This window comes from Perna viridis, chromosome 6 (assembly GCF_037379345.1).
Source record: "Perna viridis isolate PV_CMFRI_1.1 ecotype Kerala chromosome 6, ASM3737934v1, whole genome shotgun sequence".
Taxonomy (NCBI): Eukaryota; Metazoa; Mollusca; class Bivalvia; order Mytilida; family Mytilidae; genus Perna; species Perna viridis.
The window spans coordinates 47176891-47204346 of NC_142450.1; the positions used below are offsets into that span (position 1 = coordinate 47176891).

The 27456-nt window shown below is 31.7% G+C and overlaps 1 protein-coding gene and 1 long non-coding RNA gene across 8 annotated transcripts in view; both read left to right on the forward strand.

The window, feature by feature from the left end:
* The window catches only part of LOC148615302 (receptor-type tyrosine-protein phosphatase H-like), a 134902-nt gene extending 112933 nt beyond the window's left edge, over positions 1-21969 (forward strand). For 4 of the 7 annotated variants that reach the window (XM_088590146.1, XM_088590149.1, XM_088590148.1 and 1 more), the window contains 6 exons: positions 1198-1332; positions 5055-5180; positions 8780-8931; positions 9352-9493; positions 9838-9919; positions 10540-10790. In XM_088590146.1, coding sequence (XP_088446272.1) covers positions 1198-1332; positions 5055-5180; positions 8780-8931; positions 9352-9493; positions 9838-9919; positions 10540-10568 — 666 coding nt within the window. In that variant the 3' untranslated portion in view covers positions 10569-10790. Of the gene's footprint in view, positions 1-1197; positions 1333-5054; positions 5181-8779; positions 8932-9351; positions 9494-9837; positions 9920-10539; positions 10791-12243; positions 12502-12663; positions 12922-13337; positions 13626-13838; positions 14042-14442; positions 14648-15801; positions 15925-20924 lie in introns of those variants that run through there. The other 3 variants (XM_088590147.1, XM_088590150.1, XM_088590151.1) reach the window with 2 other exon arrangements.
* A 115-nt stretch (positions 21970-22084) lies between these two features.
* Positions 22085-26933, forward strand: LOC148615303 (uncharacterized). Its single transcript, XR_015923866.1, has 3 exons — positions 22085-24455; positions 25616-25727; positions 26578-26933. It is a non-coding gene; the product is annotated as an uncharacterized LOC148615303 (long non-coding RNA).
* Positions 26934-27456: the final 523 nt, after the last annotated feature.

Below are 27456 nucleotides of genomic sequence, written 5' to 3' on the forward strand. Positions count from 1 at the left end.
CTCGGATATTTGAATTATCCAATTTTGTCTTTATTTTCTTGTACCTACTAGGACGCGTTTACAGCACTTGGAAAGGGCAAAGCGTCCGCGTAATTCTGTATTCTTTATATGCATGAATAAGTTTGAAATACACCATTTCAATAGCTATCCTGTAGGTGGTTGGTATTCCTTATAACATATGTTACGCCGCTGATAGTGCTCATTTTCGAGCATGTTTATTTTTTATTTGTTTTTGAAATTTCTATTTTGATAACCCGTAAGGGTTTCGTGCTGAAGCTTCCTCGTGTTCTAAATCTTTTTTGGCTAAAATTAAATATTTTAACTGACCTATGAAAAATATTGTCCGTACCAGAAAAGCTCCCTTAACTCAACTAGGGTCACCTGTTATATACTGTGTTTTGTGTCAAATTCTCTATGTAAATTGTTTTATTTCAACATCAGTAAGACAAACGAAATTTAATTATATTTCAATTATTATCGGTCATAAACCAGCGTCGATACCTGTGTCACTGGTTACCGAACCATGTAAAGTTAAAAGAAGCCGCCAACGCTGTCTCTTGGTTACAATTAAGTCTACCAGGCTTGTTTATTAATATAACCCAGTGGCAAGAAAAGAACGATATACACTGTTTTAGTTGTACTCTCCTGTTTAAGTCCTAAAAATAGTGTGCAAATTAGTTGTGTATTCATCGCGCGGGTATGTATGCTTGACGCAAATTAAAAGTGACAGAAAACGAGAAGAACTTTAGTCTTCTTATTTTCTAAATAAGATTATTACATCCATACACAGATCAGTGGACCGCTACGCATCATATATACAAGGTATTTCCGATGTATTATTTTTTGTCGGCACTTGTATATATTTTCAATGTACCTAAATAGAGATTGAGAACAAATGACGTAGCACTTCCATATATGGTAATTGAGTGTTACTTCAGAATTGCATTTATGCATATTAATAAGGTCATCGTGAAAACCCAAATAAATCCTTCTTACATTATTTAGCTCTTACCTGATGAGAAAAGATTTGTTACATTCGTTTCTATACATACTTTAGTTTGTATAGATATAAATAGATATAAATGTTTATAAAATGCTACACATGTATTTTTGTGTCACGTCTCCTTCAGCATTGTAGTGTGTATAGCCTAAAAGGAGAGTGTTTGATTTATCATTATCTAATACCATTTCTTGCAGGGATTCAATTCACCAAAAGAATTTATTGCCACTCAGGGACCACTGCCAGCGACACTGAACGACTTTTGGAGGATGATTTGGGAACACAATGTCAGTCTCATTGTCATGGTTACACAGATCATGGAGAGGGGAAGGGTATGGAAGTTCTTAAATATAAAAATGACATTATCATAATTGCAGGAGAGTAATCAAGGGGACCAAGATTCCAGCGGAAATCAAAAGAATGTAATCCAGGGACAAAGACCAGACATGGAAAACAGACAAACATAACAAAGAACATTAAGTAACTAAAAAAAATATGTACAAAGCCACTAAAAACTGGGAGCATGAATTAGGTGCATCGATAGGGTAAGCGTCCTCTGCTTTATTAAAACATATATATGATTTATTTTACAATTTAGCAAGTATACACACTAAGAGAACAATACTTAATAAAAGAAGCATAACTGTAATAAAATCTGAGTAGTAAAATTTTGAACAAACAAATTGAGCACACAGTGTTCCATATTATGCCTATATTAATCTTTTACCTGCTCTGGTTTTCGATTTGTTGACTTTTAAACCAGAAGTTAAGCGGAAAAAGTCAAAACAATTCAATTTTCCATTTAAAGAGGACTCTTAGCCATCTAACATCAGAAAGGTATCGTAGCATACTGACTAATTAGAGGTTCAGTATCATTGATAATTACTCCATGCATATTATTATTACTCTTAATGACTTAATTGCTTGTAACTCAACTCCAATGATAAATACCTAAGGCGATAATGGATCTCCTTGTCTACATCCTCTGTTAAAATTGACAAAAAATGACATGGGAACATTGTTGATCACACAACTTTTTGCTCTAGAGTACAGGATCTCAAACCATTTACAATAGGATGTACCAAAATTAACTCATTGACGCTTTGGTTAAAAATCCCATTTTATCAGTCAAAAGCTTTTTCAAAATCTACTAGAAGTAATAGACCAGATTTATTGTTTTCTTCTAATTGTGCATGAGATCATATAATAATCTGGTATTCTCACCAATAAATATTTCATGGAACCATTTTGTGAATCACTAATACTATATGGGAATACTGATTTAATTCTATTGGCCAATACAACTGGTTTAATTTTAAGATCTGTATTCAAACGACTTATTGATCTCCAATTATCCTCTTTTAGTATACCGGTTATGACATCTAGGTATTGAAATGGCGAAAAATATTTTACTTCATGACTACAATATAATGATCTAAACAAAATGGGACCTATATCGATCCAAACACATTTATAAAAAATCAAAAGTGTACCCATCTGAAACTGGACTTTTCCCATTAGACATATTTTTCAATGCATCTAGACATTCTTTGAATGTTAAATTACCTTCACAGACTTCTTTTTGTTCATCTGTAAATTTTACTCTGTGATAAAAAAAGGACTGATCCGCATTGTATGTATTTCGCAAGGTGTAGAGTTTTGAGAAAAAAAATGTTGTCGTTCCTTTAAAATAAGAGATTGGTCTGATCTATGATCACCCTTTTCATCAATTAATTCTGTAAATCGTTTTATTTCCTGAATACTTTTGTTCTAATTTGCGAAAATGTTCTGAACATCTTTCACCATTTTCATGGCAGTTGGAGCGAGCGAGCTCGCAGTAAGGGCCAGAGATAATCTCTTCTCTATACACGTTTTTTTTTAAATGTTTCTACCAACTGATTATTTGGATTGTCACTAAATTTGGTTTCTAAATCTTCAATCTCTGAATCATGTTTCTTATGAGAGTCTTTCATATTTCTTGATTTCTTAATACAGTAACAATAGAAAGACTTCTTATTTTCATTTTTAATATCTTAATATCTCAATGAAAAAAAAATGATCATCACATTTTAGTTTTACATCGAGTAAATTTTCAATATCTCCAGATAAATATTATTCATGAACACTGTCTTTAATACATTTTTAACTTTACTAACATACTCAAACTCTTGAAGTAACTGGAAATTGAACTTCCAAATACCCTTTTCCTCGCTTTGCAAGACTAGCAATGTGGATAAAATAGCAGAGTGATCTGTCCTATATCAAGGGATAATAGTTGTAGATTTCATTGACTTGGAGACATATAATAGATGCCTTTTTCTCCTTTAACCAAGCAAAAACATCGGTCCTCTTTTCACACAAGAACTTAACCCCCTTACACAGAAAGTACACATACATTAGTTACCATTTATAAGTATACACACAACTATAGATAGATAACAAAAAATAGGCATAAAAATGAATAATAATCACAGAAAACACACACACACACACATTCTAAATAAAGATGACACCTTAAATTCCTTTGTTCAGTGGTCAATAAATGACATTTCATAAACCATTTCAGTTATTGGCAAGTGGGAAATATGGGGAAAAGTAAATATTTGAAAATGATGTGTAAAAATTAATAGATTTCCGAAAATAAGAAGAAGAAACTTACAAAATAAAAAAATAAAATAAAAAACAAACAAAAACAAACAAAAAACATAAACAAAAAACAAAAATATACATATATATTGTAGATTTAAATTGCATTTAAACCGCCTCTTAAACAACATACAAAAAAGGAAAGGATTTGTAAATTTATTAACATCTTCAAAACAGAATTTATCAATTTCAGTTATGTCCCTTGAATAAAGAAATACATTTACTACGTTTATACAATAATCTCTGTTCAATTACTTTTACCTGCAGATTTCAACTTCTAATCAATGTTGTCAAAAATGTCAAATCTAATTATCTTTGCATCCTTCAATTCATGTTGAAATATGAAATAAAACATTTTTCTAGTCTGATGGAACTATTAGATCGTCTTGTGAATTAAAGTGCTCGTCGCAAGTTATTTTAATCAGAGAAACAGAACAAAATTTTATCCGCTCCTAAAATATAAAATACAATGAGAAATTTTCATCTCAAGTAAATTTTCAGGAGCTCGCTAGACCAACTTTTGTAATGACTAAATCGTCTACCCGATAAACGTGTGGAGGAGGGTTGTGTTTCATAGAAATTAAGGTCATCATCTAAAAAAATTTACGGGTGTCATATTAAGAATGTTAACGTTTAACAGTGAGAGGGAAAAGTCTTTACAGTTTTCCAGCCGTTTAATAAGCACGTTCTGAGATTTTTCTTTTTTTACTTTTCCTTTGTTTGGTAGTTTAACCGTACTTCTAATTAAAATCACGTCCCATTTTTCTAAGTATGAGTTAGGTTTCCATTTTCATGAGTTTGCAAGATTTGAATATTTTTAACGCTTAAAAGCTAATTGCACACGTTGGTTGTTACCATTCAGTACTCAGTGTGCAGCTTTCACACGCAGCGTTAGTTTGTTAGTTTACCAAACACATCCATCGGAGTCCCTAAGGAAGATTGAAACAGATATGGAAAAATACTGAATATACAGATTTACACTATGTGTACTAAACAAAGATAGGTGCTATCCCTCGAAATGAATGATAAGGACAATTTGATATAGTGTCATTGTGAACATCACTGTCCACTCGCTCATAACTCATCGTCTTTTGTGAAATGAGATACTATGTAAGTCTGTTCGGACCATCACATTTTTTTTCATCTGTTTAGATTGCTTTACTGATACTATGACCCATATATATATATATATATATATATATATATATATATATATATATATATATATATATATATATATACGAACCTGCGGTTAAAAGAGTATGGAGTAGAAAGCAGGTTTAGATTTCTTTTGTATTGCTATTCCAGTTGTTCCAGTTGGTTTATTCTTTGTTGTTGTTATGTGATTTACAAACACATTTGCACATTTAATTCAAACTGTTTGAATCCTTTTCGGGTGTCATTACAGAAAAAGTGTGAACTGTATTGGCCTGAAGAAGTTGGCGAAGAAATCCTTCATGGTGATATAGGTGTCAAAATAGATACAGAGTCTTTCCTGAACGATTATGCACTACGCACGATTACAATACGTGATGTAAGAATATTGTCTAATAAGTATGCATAGTTAACCACTATAGTTTTGTTATTTATTTTAATGAATGTTATAATTTTTAGTCAAATAACTATTTCAAATCTGTATTTTTGAGGCTTTTGTTATAGTTTCAAATAGAATTAGGAAAATGTACAATGATAATCTTTAATGCTTCTTCAGAAGTACATTATATCTTTATGAATAATAGCTCACAAAATCACGTTCTGCGATTTGACACATAACTACAATTTACTGGGAAAAAGGGTGATCATCTTACCAATATGATATTTGGTCTGCGTTGAGATGTATGTTTAAATTGAAGAAATGCAATTTTCCTTTCTATGGTTATATTTTATTGTCGTAGAATTGACATTATGTTTATGAAAGATCTAATGAACCCATATATATATATATATATATATATATATATATGTATTTCTATATATATATATATATATATATATATGTGTGTGTGTGTGTGTGTGTGTGTGTGTGTGTGTGTGTGTGTGTGTGTAAACGTCTCAGAATGTCACGACTCTATTCGCTACACTGCCCAATCGGATCAAATTGAAACAGGGAAAATATGTAAACGTATTGAAAGGTCTAAAAGAGTAATCAATGGAATCAAGGTTATAGTGGTAATCAAAAGAATGTATTCTAGGGACAAAGACCAGACATAGTTAAAACAGAAATACACATCAAAGAACATAAAGTAACTAAAATCATACATACAAAGTAACAAAAGTAAATGAGCAACTCGGACTCCACTAAAACCTGGGAGCATGGATCAGGTGCACCGGTAGGGTAAGCGTCCTCTGCTTTTCTAGAAACACCCACCGAGTTGCTCATAAAAAGTCAAGTCCGGGGTAGACAAACGAGGAAAAGTAAACTATGACCCGTTGAATAAATCAGTTTTCATGGTGCTGATGGATACATCATAACGATGCACGAGTTCATGATGACGACCATAAAACTTCTGTAGTGATGACTTCAATCTTGTAGCAACATAACCCTGTTCCAGAAGCTTATTTGTTAGAGTTCTAGCGCGATATACAAAGTCTGCGTAGTTTCGGCAAGCTCTGGCATAACGTATCAGTTGTGATATGAACACTCCATACGCAAGAGCCGAAGGGATGTTGCCACAGATGAAAGGAAAGTTGACAATTTTGAATGAAAAGTCATCACGTTTGTCGTAAAGTTTGGTCAATAGTTTTCCTTTACCATTGATTTCTATGTGTAGGTCAAGATATGAGGCTGACTTCACAGTGTCTGTAGTATCCTTTATCTCAAGTTCTTTTGGGTAGATGCGATGTATCAAATCCCCGAAATTAGGATTGTTTAAAGATAATACGTCATCTATATAGGGAAACTGAGATTGAAGGATCTAGCCAAACGATATTCTTTTTTTCTGATCAAATCAGCTATAAAGTCAGCCTCATAAGAGTAAAGAAATAGGTCAGCAAGTAAAGGAGCAAAATTTGTTCCCATTGGAATGCCGACCGTTTGTTGAAAAACACGTCCACCATACTGGACAAATATGTTGTCGATTAAAAATTCCAGCATTTTGTAAACATCTTCCTCTGTATATTTGGAAGATGATTTGGAATTATCTCTTACAAAGTATGAGGAATCTCTACCAAGAACTATATATTTGTATCAAGGTGTACCATCTTTTTTGGAAAAACAACGATGTTTAATGTTTTTAAGTCGAGATTTTAACTGAGTATTGGGAATAGAAGTATGCAGTATTGAAAAATCATAGGTTTTAATGCTATTATATTGAGATAATAGTCTTGAACTGATTGTCTCCAAAAGATCCTTCGAATTTTTCAGGATCCACATTGAATTAATACCACTACGGGAGTAACAAGTGTTGTGGTAGGACTGCAGAAAATTCCCAACGATGTTAGAACTGTCAAATTTGCAATGCAAATGTTTGGTCGATCCCTCCGCGGGACTCGAACTCGTACCGCTGTGACATCTATGGCAACACCGCCTGCACAAAGTCCAGCGCCCTAGACCACTCGGCCAGCTAGGCCGAGTCATTCCTCCTCGTAGGATTAATCTAGGGCTGTAACTTAGTACACGATGTGGGGTAGTACAGGACAGTTCATTTAGATGTTATTATGTAGGATAGAGGATCAAATTAATGATGCATGTCACAACAAATCAATATTATACAAACGTCTCCGAATGTGACGACTCTATTCGCTACACTGCTCCATCGGAACAAATTGATACAGGGAAGATATGTAAACGTATAGAAAGGTCTGAAAAATTCCCAACGATGTTAGAACATTCAAATTTGCGATGCAAATTTTTGGTCGTTCCCTCCACGGGACTCGAACTCGTACCGCTGTGACATCTACGGCAACACCGCCTGCACGAAGTTATATTTTTATATATCCTAGCTGGCCGAGTGGTCTAGGGCGCTGGACTTTTATATATTACAATTACCAGACGTTTCCTTTGTTATGGTATTATAGCGCCACTAGAATGGTGAATATATATGTTTTAAGTATCGTTAAGCAAAAATGACAGCTTTCCAGTGTTTCTGTTTTTTTTCTGTTTTATGCTTTGACCTGTTCTTTATTGGTGATGATGATATTTTTAGTTTTTCTTTGTTCGTTCGTGTACAGTTTTTTACTTTTCATGGTATCATGATGATTGCAACTATCTAACAAATGATACAAAACTTGAAGACATTTGTTAGTTCAATTAGGGCTAATAATGCCCATGCATCCCTTTCATTCTTTCATTCATCAATTTTAATATGGTTTGTTTTTGTTCGTATATTTCCCATTTACGAATTAATATTGTCCCCAAACTATAAACTGTAGCATTCAAAAAGTTTTTTTTCTGTCTCAACGAGATATAAAGAGATGCCAATAGTATGAAATCTATCTAAAATAAATAATAAAATAAATAATAAAACACTGACAACGGTAAAGTGATTTGTGCTGAATATAATAATCCCATTCAACAACCGGTAAAAACTACATGCACCATATTTTAACGTTACTATAATCCTCTTTTATGTAGATCTGTATATTAGAAAATCATACATTTCCCACATACAACAACCAAATTAAGAACGATAACTCTGACAAGAACTAGGTTCTTATACAGTCCTGTCTGAATTTCATACTTTTATATTTTATACTGCTACTTAAGTTAATTGCCGCAAAAAATAACTTGTAAACTTAATGACTATTGCTTGGCGTTGATTGGTTTTAGATAAACATATTCCACGTACTAAATCAAATTAAGTCTGGAACTGATAACAGAGATTTATGCAACAAACAAACTGAAATACATAGAAATAAAACTGTACTATCATGTTATCTTTAACAATTTCAATGATGTTTTTTTTTCCAAGTATTAAGTATTATGTGAATCATGTATCAGTGCAACAGATACCTCAAATATGAAACAAAACAGTTGGTTAAAATATTTTGTCAGCTAGGTCGCGAAACTGATTTCCATTGTATTCAACAACGGCAACAGATGGTTTTAAAGTTGTTTATTAGTAATTATAAAAATAAATTATAAATTAAGACGGTTACTGCAATCAATAAAGACACATAAATGTGTACTTTTAGGGTGATAACTGTAAAAAAGTTCGTCACTTCAACTACTTAGCCTGGCCAGACATGGGTACCCCTAAAACAACGAAAGGTATGATGGACTTCGTTACTACAGTAAGGAAAGAAGTCCGACCTAATATGAGAGGGCCTATAGTTGTTCATTGCAGGTAAACCTAAGAAGGTCCTAAAATATCTAAACATTGATATAAAGTAAATAAAATTGATAAAAAAAACCCAAAATTATAATGCATTGACGCAAATACAGATATTTTATGTGAATACACTTTTTGATTTCAGATATTCAAGAGAGTGTATAAGATAACTGTGTTATGCAGATTATTGTTAAATAAAGAAAAATAGAGAAAAAAAGAAATAACATTTTTTGCACCATAGGAAATAGAAACTGATTTCTTCGATATATGTATCTAAACATTTCCTGTTTGTCTTTATACACAATGTATTATATATAATATATATTTGAGACAAATGATTTCTTCAATTAAATAATTATCATGTTTATAACATAGCTGTGTTCTGTTTTGTTTTTTTTTTCACGAAACTCATCATAATAGATATAAATTTTACAGCGCTGGTGTGGGTAGGACTGGGACATTTATAGTCATGGATACATTGATGCAGCAGCTACAGAATCCGTCAAAGACTTCTGTTGATATATTTGGATCAATCTTGAAAATGAGAAATAGCAGATGTAACATGGTACAGACTGAGGTAAGTTTAACAGTATATTTTAAAAGTAGCTTTAAATACAAACGTAGAAAGAAGAATAATGATAAAACGTCATATTTTCTTTCTGCATTTCATAGCTGTGGTTTCCAGATTTCAGGTTTTTAACCTTGATATTTTCATTTGTTATACTTCCGTTTGACTACTTCCTAGTTAATCTTTAAATGAACAATATTTTTCAATCAATTATCGTAAACTAAAACCGGCATTCAAGGTATATTATTTCTAATCGTCTCCACAATTTTGTGTCCTTATTTTCTTCCATCACACTGATAATACTTTGAAAAACTATATCTTCACCTTTTTTGTTTATATTTTCAAACTTTTAGGAGCAGTATGTTTTCATCTATAAATGCATTAGGGATTTAGTAACTTCAAAAGTAGAAGATGACAGAGCTATCGAAGAGGAATGTAAGAAATATTTTGTTTTGCTAAAATAAATTTAATGCGTTTTTGTTTTCGAACACTTAAATCTTATGCGTATTGTTATTCAAAGTTTGCGTAAATTTAAAATAATGAATAATGTTTGATATGTCATTTAAAGCAAAAGATGCTGTCACATTCAACATCACAGATACTGAAATTGATAAGATTGTTGTGGGTATGCATTTTTAATTCACTATAAAAACTCTTAGAGGAGTTATTTTTTTTTTATTTTTATTGACGTTTAAGTGCAGATATGAAGTTAAAACTATAAAAACCCTGGATTTATATTTTGATATAAAAAAAAACCACTCTTCCTACTATGTTAATAGCACGCTTCGAAGAAAGTGGTATACTGTTCTATTCGTCAGAATTTCATTCCCAATAATTTCCTTTCCATATCTTGATATTTCACACGCATATCTTATAGGCGGGCGAGCCATTCTGTAGTATTGTATTTTAGCTTGTGCTAATAAACGTGAGACTTTCTGTTTTACATCTCTATATATATTGTGACAGTGTAATAGTATTTGGGCGTGGGGATATGTTTAGTCAGTAATGGCTCTCAGTTTGCTTGTTCATTTTGTTTTTTTTTGTCTTTTTTTCAGCGCCTTATGAAAATTGGCAACAGCAGTGACGGTGACGAAATCAGTTTACTTCACTTTTTAAACTAACTTGTTCTCAAACAGTGATTATAGATTTGCTTAATACATACTTCAAATTGTTATTTATGTCGATGACCAAACAATTTTCTTTTCTGAAAGAAAACAATAGTAGATTTATTGTAATTTATGTTTTATTATAATCATATTTATAAATTACATATAGTCCTACAATCAAATATATTTTATTGAAATTACGTGTTATTTTCATTATTAAAAACTAAAACAAAATAAAGTGCACTCCTAACATGCAAGGTTCGCCTTGTTATTCGAATGTACTTTTTACATGAAAACAATTATCAGGTTTGATACCTACCTAGGTTGCGCCAAAAAAAAAGGTATTGCGGCGCTATATTTATTCTAAAAGGAAAATAACTGAGTAACGTTAGAACCACTTATAATGTTTTTGTGGAAATTGTTGATTATCTTGTCGTGCACGAGAGGTAGAAACAAATCGGACAAATAAATAGAAGGAAAAATATACCAATTAACAATAATGAGATTATATCGTTAGATAAATCAGTACGGTCTTGATAAACCCGTTTCATGAATACCGATATATTAAAAGATTGTTCGTTTAAAAACTATTATGAAGATGTTCACAATTAGCTAAACGAGTGCTTGTATAGTTCTAAGATTTTTTATCACTTTATGCTCTTAATGCAAGTTTACAGCTGTTAATAATAATTGTTCTGAAACATTTGATGAATCAGTCTTATATACTACAAAGTTGCCTTCTCTTTTCTTTAATAAGAAGACAAATAATGAGAAGTTTCGAGTAATTTGATTTTGTGTCTAAATAACAAAAAGCAAACGTCTTATTGCTGATGCCATTTTCTTAATTTGAACCCTAGTTGATATGTAATGGTTAATCCTATAACATGCTTCTTAAAAAAAAAGTGATGGTTATTTAGGGCATTGATGGTTATGATTTTGTTTGTCTTTTAAAAAAAACTGTTGATAAAATTGAAAAGAAGATTACGATTTTGTTCCTGTTTGTTTAATTAAATATAGAGTCTTCAAAAAAAGGACTATATTGAACTAAAGTCTTCATCTTGGAATCAAAGCAACACACATTAACTGTATTATATACCGAAATATGATAATTTTATTTTTAGTTATTGTAGTTTGAAACAATTACTTCACTAATTAAATAAAACGTTTTCAGCCTGACTGACAATTGTCTTGTATATGCAGATGTATAAGACAGACAATAAATGCAGTTTACATACACATATTGCAAATATGTCAAGACTTAACCAAACAACGCATTGTAAAAAAACGATGCAAATACATTGTTGTAGCTAAGAAAAAAAATAATTATTCCAATTGAAGAAAAAAACCCACCAGAATGACCCAAAGGAAAACAAATATCATTTCGACCAAAACAAAAGAATCAAATAGTAAACTCAAAAAATCACCCATTAAAACGTGCTCAACTCAGATGTTCCGGAAGTAAGCTGAAAAGTCATTATAAACATACAAATAAATTGAACTAGGAGTTTGACATGTATACAACTGAATATTAACACTTATACAGATGAACCAATTTTTTGATGAACATATATTTTATTATTCCTTTGTCTAAATTAAATAGTCAGCATTAAATTCATAGACAATTTTTGTTGTAATAAATATTTTAAATTGCAGATCCTAGTCAGCCATTGGTTGAATTTGTTAACCATACAGCACATTCATTGACTTTATCAATTTCTACAATTGGAGGAGTTGAGTATTACAATTTACTTATAATCAATAAAAGCAGACATGATAGAATTCAATATGAAAGTTCACCTCAGGTTGTTATTATTGAAAATCTCATAGAAAACACTCATTACAACATCACATTGACTGCAGTATCACATGGATTGTTAAGTTCACCTTCAGCTGACTTAAGCGCAATTACAGGTAAGAATGAACACATTTTCACAATAGTATATGAAATGTATTAGTTTATGTTTAGTTGTATTGTTGCGTTTTGCTTGTTATAATTTGTTTTGTTTTATTTTACCGATTAATTTCTTTAACTTTGTTATCAGACAAATATCACTTTATGTCTTCTATTTCCAGCCGGTGAGGAATTTAACATCTTTGTGACAAGTAGCACTACAGAAATAACCCTATATATCAACAATACAGATGTCAAAACTACAGCGTACTCTGTTTATGTCGAAAACAAGCAATTCAGCACAACATATCGAGAAAAGGGCACAAATTTAAGTATTGTACATATAGGAAACTGCATTCCAGGGAAAGTTTATAATGTAACTGTTCATGCAATGGTTGCTGATATGATAACACACGCGCGATCTGTAAGAGTACTGACATGTAAGTAACACAAATCCTTTAAATTATTGTAGTTTATTTCCGAGTTAATCTATAATTTTACTCAATACAGACTAAAAAGTGGTAGAGAGAGGAATCAAGGGAACCAAGGTTATAGCGGTAATCAAAAGAATGCAATCCAGGGACAAAGTATATTTAATTACTTTATTCTAATTCTAATTGTATTTCTAATATTGTCTTCATTAATCTGAATGTCTAATCCTGTTTATGGGCACATACATAAAATATTATGTTGCGATAATTATAATACTTATATGACAAATTTTCAAAAATGCGTTTTAAAGATAGATCATCCGTCTATGTCCGTTAACATTATTTTGAATGCTTTTGTCAAATAATGCATTTATGACATTTTCATTTGTAATACTTTGATTATTGCTATTACATTACAACTGCAGATCCCGAGAGACCTGGAAATATAACAATAACAGATAATAAATATAGCGCTAAGTTTGATATTGAATATTCAAAAGGACACGTGGATTACTACAACGTTTTGAAGACATCGCTGTGTAAAACTTCTACATTTCTGTCCGTAAATTATAAATTAGTGAAGGAAAGATATGATTGGAGTGAATTTCTTTTGGAATCAGAGCCTGGTGTTTGCTGTCGTCTGGACATTGTTTCTGTGTCGAACAATTTGTCTAGCAGTCCACTCAATTACTTTGTAAAGCGATCTGAAGCAGGTTTGAAACATTATCTTTTCCAACACCTATCTATTTTCTTCATTCTACATGTACTTCAATACTTACATGTTAGTCGTACAACAAATCGTCAAACAAACTTTATTCAAGCTATTTTTCAATTAAAAATAATGGTTATGTGCCAGAAATGTCATGAACAAAATCTTGTCGTACTCATGATATTTTCATACAACGGTACTGTTATGTTTTTTCCAGTCCCTGGACCTGTAGATAAACTTACTGCGAAAGTATCAAGAATGGCGGTCAAGTTATATTGGGCTGCACCTCGTCATCCTAATGGCATTATTGATGAATACACACTTACTTTTGGGACGAGAAACAAAGAAAAGCATGTTAAATTCAATTGTATTGATTGTCCCTCGGTAACGAATTGTTCATTCATCAAAACGAGAATGCTAGTAAGCAGCATATAGTTTTTAGACTTTTATTTAGAATAAGTGCTGATTTCAATTTAGGAGTCATGGCATTTACTTACCAGAATCAATATACAAATAATATAACTCCTTTAGAAGAACTAAATAACATAAAGTTTCAGTAAGAAATCAAGTACATGTTTGAAAGTTCTGGTAGAATCTAAGCATGCAATCAAATTTACACATAATTTTTGTTACTATTTCATTTAGTATTGCCTAAGTATTTATTCATCTTTGTTGCATGCATTCTTGTCTTTTAAAACATAAATTACACTTTAGTCAAAACAAATCTTTTTGCCTTGTAAAATTGTAATCGACAAAACTGTAAAACACTAATTAATGTACGATTTTCTTTATTGATATAATCATCTTATTTTAATATTTAGAAAACCGACAATTCCACAACTAGTTGGCATATTGCATTTCATGACAACAGAAATTTCTATGTTTTACATTATAAATGGAAAATAAAAAAGTTCAATTTCCAAATTGATGGTCTTTCACCGAACACCGAATACCAGTACTCCATATATGCATCGACATCAATAGGAAATGGACAAATGTTTAATGCATCTTTAACAGTATCAACAGGTTTGATTGGTTTCATTAGAATATGAACTTCTAATGAACTCTATGAAGTTTATGTATATCTTATACGCTATGCTAGTGTCTATCGAAATAGCACGAAATGTTCATTCCATGCAAAACAATAGAATGAACTATTGAATCAAAAATATGACAAAAATAAACTTTCAAAAGTTTTAAAGTCGACATCATGAACTTGTCGATCGATATGGTGTTCTTATATCTGTCATGAGAATATACTTTCGTGCTAAAAATAACATTGTTTGCTAATTATTTCCGTTCTGGACAACCCCTTTACTTTTCGATATGAAGTGGTTTTTACTACCTTTAATAGATAAGAAATTGGCAGCAACTGAAACATTATATTCACCATTTAATGGCAAGATGAAAATGAAATTCTGCACTCACAGTTTTGTAATATAAAATAGAGGCTTTAATCTGGATTAAATTTCGAGGAAACAATTTTTCAATCGTGGTGTTATGTACTTGTATATTTCTTTTGTTTTAGACAATATTACATAAATGAAACCCAAACAAAACGAAATGGACCATACAATGTGTTTGTTGGTAGTTTTGAACTAATATTTCAAATGTAAAAATTTGTTTCTCAAAATATTGTTTAAACGAATGGATATTTGAGGACGAATCCCCCGTAACAGTTACCAATTTTAACTTTGAGCTCAAAAGCACTGAAAGCCCGATTTCCACCTGACAAAAAGTTAACCTGTAATACTGAGTAAAATATTTACTAGTTTCGTATTTCCAACAGGAACAAAATGTAATTTGTTTTTTTTTATTTTTGGCTCATATCTGATAGTTAATTTAAATTTTGAAAAAAAACAATCTTAGTGGATGTTAAACAGTGAAAGACATAAATATTTAAAATAATATCAATATATAAAATGTCGTCCTGTTGCATGTTATACATTTTGTACCTGCTTCATATTACTGAACAATGATAATCATACACATTAATTTTTTATGAGTACCTTTAAACGTACATAAGATGAGGTAAAAACAATGGCACTACTGACAACATCATGAAAATAGTTAGTTGGAAACACACAGTCTCATCAATTCCGGGTTACGATTTAACGGAGAAAAGATGTGCTACTTTCCGTTTAATGCATAAACTGAACAATTATATGCTTTTATTTTAGAAAAATCAACAGCTTACGCTGGGCCTTTAGTTGGTGGAATAATTGGAAGTATAATTGGATCTGTGCTTTTAACTAGTGTAGGATTTTTCCTACACAAACGATATCGACAAAAACGGGCAGATGGTAATTATATAGTTGTTATGACATTCTTGGTCAGTCAAATAATGCCTTTGATATTTTTGTCAAACACTTAATAGTGCTGCGGACAGATATTAAATAGTATTTTGTTTTCGTGGGCCTAGAGGTAATACGTCTATACTAAATATCATTGGAAATTAGAATTTATGTAGTTATTGATTTTCATACTCATGTTAAGTGATAAACGGTTTTTTACAGTACCTATAGGGGGCGGGTCAAAGATCAATCGACGCAATTACTGTTTAATAGATATTTTAAGTGAAATGTTTATTGTTGGAATAAGTAAATATGAGACATGTTAAGGTTACCACGTCTATAGAATATTAAAAAAAACTTAAAAAGAACTTTGTCCGTCATAAGTTGACTTAGTCCGGTGACCAACCTTTAAAGTCGCATAATAACAGAGATTAATTTCACTTCACAACATACAGCTGAAAATTGGCATGCGGTTTGTAGAATGATCATACTTTAATTAAGCTTGGTCGTCAAAAGGTCGTATGGTCTAATACACATAACAACTTGTCGTTGACTTTTAATAATTTTTGTATCGGTATTTTCTGTTACTTTACTGTTGTGCCCATGAACTGGTTTGTCCAAAAAAAAAGCGGACAGTAACTTTGTTTTGCGTTACAAATAGTTTACATGCGGTTTAAGATCATAACTACACGTTAACTGCCAATTCAGCGATCAATGGATCTATAGTCATATTATCAGTCATATTACCATAGTTATTGTAATAGAATCATTTTTTTTTCAATTTTGAAAAACAATTACGAGTAGATGTTTTTAGCTTCAATGGATTTGCCTCCTTAATGTATTACAGTGTTCATTTAGTTGACTTGTCTATTTTGCATCAATTCTTATTAGCAATTTACTTCCAATTAAAGTGCACAGTATAATATACATATTCATGGCTACAGTGTTTACGTTTTGAAGATAAAAAGAATTCAATATTTGCTTTGTATGTATGATTTAGTTTAGAGGACGCTTACACCTGGTGCATGCTCCCAGTTTTTAGTGGAGTCCGAGTTGCTCATTTACTTTTGTTACTTTGTATGTATGATTTTAGTTACTTTATGTTCTTTGTTGTGTATGTCTGTTTTCCATGTCTGGTCTTTGTCCCTGGATTATATTCTTTTGATTACCGCTACAACCTTGGTTCCCTTGATTACTCTTTAGTTACTTTGTGTTCTTTGTTGTGTATGTCTGTTTCCATGTCTGGTCTTTGTCACTGGATTACATTTTTTTATTACCACAATAATCTTGGTTCCCTTGATTACTCTTTTACTTGAATCACAGCTTAATAAATTTTTCGAACTCTCTTGTTTTTGCATTCTAATACATATTGTATGGAATGTATAATAAACGACAGGACTGGTGGTAACGGTTCCATGTTATATTTTCTTGTTTATGGTGTCTGACGAAAGAAAGAATCTGGAGTGATCAAAATAACTTCTTATTCAAAATATTCTAGTTATACACAGTGATTGAAATGTTTTTTTATTATTATTATTTATTTTCATTTTTCACATAGTTGCTACGTACAGTATTAAAATAAACTTGATACTTCAAATTCAAATCCGATCCTCAGAATTGGCTTAAAATACAAAAAGTAGTTTTGAGTTTTATATACTACTGTACAGTACAGAGCATCAATACAAAACCGAATTTATTGCTCTCCCCTTTTTTAACCACAAATTAAATGACAGATTTGTCGAAATCGGACAGGTTTTTAACTTATTATGGATACAAATATCTATTCATTTTTTATATGTAGCATATTTAGCCTTTTTGCCACGGAATTACAAGAGATGGAGTACATACATGCAGAGCATATTTCTTAACCCCATTGACTTGTTTCAAATATTTCATTTATTATAATATCTCATCTTATGATACATGATTTAATTGTGCATCAAAATTTGTGTTCAAAAGGAATAAACGATTTGTTGAAAAACTTCATAAACGATTTGTTGAAAAACTTCATAAAATTATCCCTCTATTTATGATGTAATAAACTTTAGCTATGACACTAATATTTCAATATTAGAATGCAGATATATGAGACAAACAGAATAATGAGAAAATAATGTAAAATGATTTAGAAATGCTATCATTTGATTTCATGTGACAAAATGATCTTCGACAACAAAAATGCATTTTGGGGAGGTGACATTTGTACTTAAATAATGAAAAATTACACCATATTTCAATTTGACGACTAATCTAAAATTAAAATAGAGGTTTTAGTTAGAGTTGATAGATGTATGATATATCCGTATGTTATTTATGACTTTTAAATGTTCCGAAATGTGGTTTTAGTCACTTAACAAATACCTCATAATTGGTTGCTTTTTTGTGCGTTTTAAATAATTTTGACATAAAAATACTCCCCAGAATACCACAATGCATATCTAAATACTGAATACTTCTATAATGAATAAAGAAATAAAATAAACACAAAGTTCTCGGTTAGATCAGCAACGATACCTTTCCAAAATGAATTTGAATTTGCATTGTTTTACAAGATTCTTAAAACCACTTATTGTACTAAACATACGGATATTTTGTTTTCGGACAATCTGCCCAATTTCTGGATTACTTCTACAGCAGAATACTATGTATATTATCGAAAGTAACTTATTTATGAAGATATATTTTGTAAAGCTATTATTTCAGAACGAATCTGCTGTAGCTGTTTGTTTCACTATGACCGTTTCTTAATGAAATCCTTAATCGTATAATCAGCCCGGGTTATTTGATTAAAATTATGTTTGAGTTTATTTTTAATGTGAAGCTTTTAACACGGCTTCATACAAGTTTATACATGTTCATTTAACCCTCTGGTGTTAACTTAAAACCAAGCGTGCGATCCTGGTGTGCAATGAATTAACGCAAGGACAAGTTCAGCTTTTCGTAGAAATTGACAAAAAGTATTTAGTTATAGATCTATTGAGTTTGCCACGCTTTATACACGTAAAGGATAAATCTATTTTAGTTGGTTCTGTTTGGCCTCTACAGATGACAAAAAATGTGCCTTATCTAAATTATTCAATTATCCGATGTCAGTAAAAACATCAATTGTTACTCATTCCATTCAAATATTTCTTTTACAAATGAAATATTGTTTAAACAAAACAAAAAAAATTTTTGTGGCTAATTTAATTACTTAAATCTAACAAACGAGAATGAGAAAACTGATGCACCTCCTTCTGCTTCATAACTAGATCTTTACTAATACACAGAGTTACATACATTTGAAATTAACACTTTCTTAATGACAAAAGTGATGATTTTGATTTTCTAATCGAAACTTCCCCTTTCTTAGTGAGTATATACCAACATATCTAGCCTATGGATTATACATCTCACCCGTGATTCATTACTGTCTAGCCTGTGATCTTCACACGGACTTTCTCTGTAGAGCACGAATATTGTATAATAATTTTCCGGTCATAGTTTTCCTTTCCTCATCTGTCTACTCCGGACTTGACTTTTTATCAGCAACTCGGCGGATGTTTCTAGAAAAGCAGAGGACGATTACCCTACCATTGCAACAAGTCCATGCTCCCAGTTTTTATTGGAGTGCGAGTTGCTCATTTGCTTTTTTTACTTTGTATGTAAGATTTTAGTTACTTCATGTTCTTTGTTGTGTGTGTCTGTTTTGCATGTCTGGTCTTTGTCACTGGATTACATTCTTTTGATTACCGCTATAACCTTGGTTCCATTGATTACTATTTTTTAATCGTGGGTATTTTTCATCGCCGATATTATCATCATTACAGAGTTTTTCGGTCGTCATCACAATTGAACAGATGAATCAAGATATCTTCAATTATATTCCACGTCTTATCGGATTTAAAATTTACTGAACAACTTGAAACTTACAATATGCAGTAGTGTAGCTCCTTTGACAGAAGTGTATTAGAGCAAGTCAAAAGATCTTGGTCAACTGATTCGCTAGAGTATTTTTTGCCAATTGCAGCTATTGATCACACTGCTATCATGTAAAATGTCGAAATTTACACGTTTCCTTTGAAATCGAGAAGTAGATTATAAACACCATGTAATTATTTTGGCACAATTTATTGATTTATCATATCAAGTTTAAGATCAAATGTTCCGTTTTTACTATTATTGTTGGTATTATCATATGATTTATGTTGATATTTTGTTATTTTATTTTAATTTGCTTATATCGGATAATTTGCACCATTTCGGCAAAATTTACTTTATTTACATAATGAAGTTTTGTTGAATTGAAGGACATCGCCCAATGTAAATTGTTTGATGTGACCATTTTTTTTTTTTTTTGCTCGAGCTCGTGAGTGTATTTTTGTTGCTAAAACTAATACGGGATTACATTCACTTGCAATAAGACGAATGACACTGGCGGAGCAGGAAATGCTTACCCTTTCAAAGCACCTGATATCGTTCCCAGGAGTTGTAGGAGTTCATATTGCTTATGCTTTAGTTTGTTTGGTCATGTATTTGGATTTTGGCGTATTTCAATTGTCCAATTCTTCACGCTTCGGTATTTTTGCAGAAATTGATGACATACAGAACATTCGATACTTTGCTATTTTAAATCGCATACAACAAAACAATACTCACAGAAACATACACTAGGTTTCCAATTTGAAAACCCGAGTAACTGTACAAAAAGTTTAGGCGAAACAAAGTGTGCGTTTCGAAAAACTATCCACTTCCAGCGGCCCGTACATAGAGGTTATTTTCAATGAAAACAGAAGAACGTCATTTATAATTTAATTTTGTTGGGCAATATGAAAACCCTATCAATTAATTGGGATCATGGTGGCGACCATGTAATTTCTTTAACCACGACTGTAACCTGTTGAAATGACCCTTTTGCAAACGTCTACAACTGTATCTTTAAGAAAAACAATCATGCTGAAGTAGGTGAAACTTTCCTAGCTCACCTAACTCACACTTAATGATAAAATAATAAAATAATTACGTTTCAGGGGAGCAGACGTGTCCTAAGTAAGTACCATTTTATGGTTTAATCATAAGCATTCTTTTATTAAGAATTCATAAAAGCGACGGTTATATGGAGTAGCGATAATGTCAAATTTTGCATTGTTTTAACCATTTTTAAAAGTATAATTGAGATAATCAAGAAATTAAAAACAATGCACCCTCGAGATTAAAAAAAGTATTTTTAACATGTGTCATATTTATGATATTATAACCAGATAATTTGATGTTGGATATAACGTAATTCTGATCAGTTGACTTGTATTCGTTTATTATCTCATTGATGTTATTTTACTATGTTATTGAGATTTCATTTAACAGTTCCTGATTTAGAAGTTACATTATAGGTAATTCCGTCTATTTGAAATAACCTCAATGCATGTTATGTACAATGGAATAATACTTAGTGTGTATCATTTCATGGAGTTATTTGTCGTATTACAATAATTCCATAATTGTTTGTTTCGATCCAATAAGAATTGACAAAAATATCTTGGTGATTAAAGAAGAAGAATTTACATTTATTGATGACATTTTAATCATTTAACTTACTGCATAAATAGCGTTATTGGTTGAGCTGATGGACACAATTATAATGCCTTCACGACGCTTCGTTTCCCCTGCTACATTTTACTAATGTAACGCAGAACATATGACTGAATAAATGTTATTATATAACTGTTTTACCAAATCGTCGGCTTGTCGTAAATGATAAAAATATGAAAAAGTAGCAATTTGTTGTACAAACAGACATCATAGTCGCTGAAATTTAGAAGTTTCAAATTAGGACAAATTAGCTTTTCAGAATAATCCAACGCATTTTAAATTATTTCTGCCTTGTTCTTTTTTAGCAGGCCTACACATTATGAAACGATTAGCTCAGTAAGAGAAGAAAATGCTTATGACGATCTAGCCGTGTAATTGTACTTAAAGAAAAAATGTTTTCTGATGTGGTTATATACCTTTAGTATTATACACAGATATGTTTATATGCATTTGGTGAAGTGAAGTGGAATAAAATCTGTTATTTTATTCTTTTAAATTTTATATGTTGTTTGAGTATATGCTAAAATAATACATGTACCATATCTGGAGAAAATCATTATTAAAATTATTAATTGCCCTCCGAATAAATAAAAGCTTTTTTTTCTACTTAGCGAAGTATTTTAATTCTACTCTAAAATAAATGGGAAATGTTAGGATGTGTAGTTATGTAAAAGGGAATCAGGATTCGATTGACAATAAAAAAAATCATAATCCAGGGATAACAAATAAACAAGGAAATGATGCACACAAGAGGTACCACACAAAACCAAAATTACACATAAAAAGGAACAAATTTGCGCAAGCTGGAATCCACTAAAAACTGACAGTATTAATCATGTGCTAAGGGTGATTGAACGTCTTTTTTATGTACATCAGTTTCTGCTAATGTTTTCGACTGGTGCAATCAATGCTTTATCGTCAAAAGTAATAGGATTTATGATATTTCTTTGACGAAATTTAAACATTAGGGTAACTGTATATTTTACAAGATCATGCATAAATTTAAAAATAACTTAATTAATGCCAGACAACTTTGCGTTTTCTCCTAATTCCAACTGCAAAATGTCAGTCAGATATCTATCAAATTTTACAACACTTTTGGGTGAATATTGGAATTTAATTCCTTTCTAAAAGTTTCTATAGTTCAAATGCACATCCGTGTATGCCAAAGTAAATCACTATATGAAAGAGTAATCAAAGGAACAAAGAATGTAGCGGTATTCAAACGAATGTAATCTAGGGACAAAGACCAGACTTGGAAGGAAAATAGACATACACAACAAAGAACATAAATTAACTCAAATCATTCATACAAATTAACAAAAGCCAATGAGCAACTAGGGTTCCACTAAAAACTGGGAGCATGGACCAGGTGCACCCGTAGGGTAAGCGTCCACTGCTTTCCTAGAAACATCCGCAGAGTTGCTCATAAAAAGTCAAATCCGTGGCAGACGAAACAGGAAAGGAAAATTATGACACGCTGAACAAATTAGTTCTCATTGTTGAGATGGAGACAGTCAAATGTTTGTTTTTTTTTTTTTTTTTTTTTCAAATTCACAACACGTACAAAAGTATCTTCTTTCATTTGCTTTTTTTCCTTTATAAGAGTAGTAAAACATAAACATGCAGTAAAAGCAGAAACAAGTCAAGACTAATTATGTATTCTACTTGAGGTCTGAGCATTTTACGTCCCATAAAGAATGAGTTTTGGGCTTTGCATTAGTAGTGTAAGTCATTTGCAAGAATATATAACATGGTGGCAGTGAAATTAATATGACAGTCAACAAAATAACATATAAATCAGAGGCAATATGGACGTTGACGAATGTATTACATAAGGCTTTAAAATGTGAAATGTTCTACTATTTCAATGCAGCAGTTCATAGATATCGCATCTCTATCTTATTTACAATTTTATGTCGAGAGTTTTGTCATATATTCAGAAGTTTTAGAAATATGAACTGTATTTTGAAAGTTCCACACGCTTAATTAAAAGTAATTGAATTGATATTATATGAGTCTTTTAATCAAAATAAGAGATTTTATCAACGATGGTGATACATTTTTATTACTTTTAGATCGACAACTATACAGACGGGCCCCGTGCAGGTCTGGGTGTCAAAAGAATAGGCCTGCAGCAGCGCTAAGCTTGTCGTATAAGGCGACTAAATAGTGCTCAGAAACCTAGCCGGGGGCTAGGCTCTCTGCCCACAGAGCAACTGGGATGTGTGTCCCAGGTGGTGGAATGGGGTACCCCTGGTGTGTTACATGCTGGGGTTGTCAGGCTATAATACGGAAAACCTGACCGCAAACCATAGTGATGTACCGTGTGGGGAAAGATGTCACTTCCCTCGCACGTTAAAGAACCCTGCTGTGGTATTAGATAGGAGTAGGAACCTTTGCGCTCCGCCACAGGAGGCTAAATTGCCCTACCTTACCCATACTCCCTTTTTCCAGTGGCAGTCAAGATTTATCGACCCTATTGTCATTGTGACCCATCCTTTTTTTTCATTTCATGTTCATTTTATCATCCATTTCATGTTCATTGTCTGAATATAGCTGAAATATTGCTGCTCGGACGTTAAACCCCAACAAACAAACAAATATACAGACGGAGATACGATAAAAATAGAAACAGGTAACAAATTTAAAGGTGTCCTCGCCTACCGACATGCTCTACAATAATCTATTTTGGACAAATTTTGTATGTTTCATTCAGAAAATGTGGTTGAAGGATAAAAAGAATACACGAACAATGCCTAAAATATCAATATATTTATACAGGTCGCTAAGGTGATAAAATTGTCGACGTATTATGACAACGTTCTGTATCTTCAAAATCAACTGTCATAGTTCGTTTGTGTGTTGTTATTTTATGTAAAATAAAAAAAGGATACCCTTCATTGTGATAATTATTTACGTTGAGGATGTTACGGAAGATTATTTTTCTCCTTTGTTGTGTTGTTCATTTGGTAAGTTAATACTGAAAAGTGATCATCTAGCAAAATACTCGACAAAACAGCTATCATGAAAAAGAGAGAAAAAAGAGGAAGCATAACAGGTTTAAGCTTCATATTTTTGTAAAAAGAAAGAATTGCATTGCTGAACTTGCCATAATCAGGCTATGTCTTGAAAGACCAGATGATTGATATTTAAAATTGAATTCAATAACTCGCCAGCACCGAGCTGGATACTGCGTGAATCGACTTTCTTTATAATGGGTTGTGTAAATATTAGTTCACTCTACTCTGCTAAAAGTCAAGTACAAATTTTCGTCATCATTTCAATCATTTATTCGTCTACATTTAAATTAGCAAAGTTTAATATCTCAAATAATATTCCAGATTATATCATTATCAAACTATATCCGTTCTTCTTCCATTAGTAGGACCCAAGTAAAAAACATGAAAACAATTAAAACAACATAGGAGTTACTGAACTACAATTTTCTTGTTATATTTGGCAATGTCCCTTCAGCACCTGCGTATGGAGTTTTCAAACCACAACTCCTACGTTATGCCAGAACTTGCCGTACTTGCGCAGACTTTTTGTATCGCGCTTGACTTCTTACAATTAGGCTTTCGGAACAGGGTTATGTTGCTACATGAGTGAAGTCATCACTACAGAAATTTTATAGTCGTCACTATGAACTCGCTGATTGTTACGGTGTATTAACCTGGAACAATCCGAAAACATAACATCTCATGTTTTCCGTCCCTCTTTCGCCTACCCTGGTCTTGATTTTTTATAAGCAACTCGGCGGGTGGTTCTAGAAAAGTAGAGAACGCTTATACCCTACCAGTGCACCTGGTCATGGTCTCAGTTTTTAGTGCAGTCCAAGTTGCTCATTTACTTTTGTTTCTTTGTATTATTTTAGTTATTTCATCTTCCATGCTGTGTTTGTCTATTTTCCATGTCTGGTCTTTGTCCCTGGATTACATTTTTTAAATTTCCTCTATAACCTTGCTTTCCTTTATTACTCTTTTATTACTTCACCATCTGTATAGCAAACTTAAGCATGTTGGTCCAACAAACCTTTATAATAACTTTAAAATGTAAAAATGTAATGACATGATTAGGTGATGACTATTTGATACCAAATGTATATTTCTATTTTCATATCCTTTGTTAGATAGCTGGTGTGCTGGTATTGGAAACATTAACAGATTCGCATAGTCCATCGGTATATACTATTTCTTCTGTCCAAGCAAGAAGATACAATCAAGCGGATATACCTTTGGAAGGTTTGGTTCTACTTCACTCAAGTGGATTATTCAAGTACCTCTTCGAACTGATATAAATCAAAGATAAAGTTTCTGTTTACGCTGAAACATAATCACATATAAATTTCTAGCTTAGAACAAATACGTAATTTGGTTATAAAACCGATCATTCAAATGTACAACATAAAGAATGTACATACACCTCATAAATAAAATTATTTTATTATTTTTATTGGCCCAAATTATGTTAAATAGGCCAACAACGTGAATATTAGTTATGGAAATTATGCAATATTTCAATTATCTAACCATAAAATTATTTTTCAATTGAAGCTCTGTATACTTTCAATTTCATCAAATAAAACTTTGGGTTATCGAAAATAATCATTTTGTACATATTTTTAAATTGAACTCATTTGACTTTGAAGATTTTTAATGATAGTGAATATCAAAAGTGTCGCTCATGCCAGAAATGTGCTATTTTATTTTTACCAAATCAAAAATCAAAATATAAATCACATGGTTTAAAAAAGTACCTTTATAAATTATTTCTCAGCCAAATGTTTTTTGGTTTTTTTTTTGAAAACACGAACATTTACAAACCAAGATACATTGTCTAAACTATTATTATTTTAGAAATGATGAAATACAAATATCGAATCTTCGTCAAATAACGTCATTCAAATAAGTTTAGTGATAGAATTTGTCAATTTGAGGGGTATTATTTAAGAATTTAATGTGTCAATATTTGAGATTTTTAGTTAAAATAATATAATGCCAAATTATTTGTGATGCATTTCCAAAATCTGTCATTTATGTGCTGACATGTATCTCAGCACATCGGTGAAAACCATTTAACTTCATGTTTCAGATCCATATGTATCTGTTGATAATCAGACGCCATATACCATGACATTCTTTGTATTTTGGGGAAATAGTTCCATACAGAGTTATTTGAATTGACGACAAATCATATAATTTCTCTGAAAATATAACAACTGCAACAGTGGTCGATTCAAGTCCTGGGACATTGTATAGAAATATTTTTGCAACTGCATACGTCGATGGAAATTTCACAGGAAATTCAACTTTATTTGATCATGTTATTGTACGTTCTAGATATTTCAAATAACAAGATATTTGGACGAACTATTTCAAGGTGTTGAATTACTGTTTTTCTATGTAATTCAAACAAATCTTTTAATAAAAAAAAGTCTGTTCTGTAAACATTTATTATATAATCATGAAGTCATACCAAATAAGGTAAATTGAAATACAGCAAAATACCTGACAGCATTGAATAACTTGACTTATGCCTTGTTTAGTCTGCAACAAAGTATAGGCCACTGACAATCTTACACTCACCTCATCTCATATCACTTAGTTTTGGTCGTACTGATCATGAGCCATGTGACGGTTGTATTAGTCTGTTTACATTTCGTCCTCCACTAATCTTCTCTACGTGTTTCTGTGTAGCATTGTTTCCTTGCTTGGCTCTTCTTAAGTGGGCGTTCGATCAAGGTCCACTTAGCTTTTTGTTATATGCACAGGAAGTATAAAGTGTCTGAGTTCCAAGAGGTTCTTGCTAAGCACTTTGGCTAATGAACTGTATTTTATGGAGGTATTTATTAATGAGGGCTTAGATGGGTTCGTCGGAAGCTACTGCTTTTTTTCTCGCTTTAGGTCTGTATTATAAGACAGTCCTTACATTTGAGTTAAAAAACTTTTCTTTGGTATGTATGGTGAATCT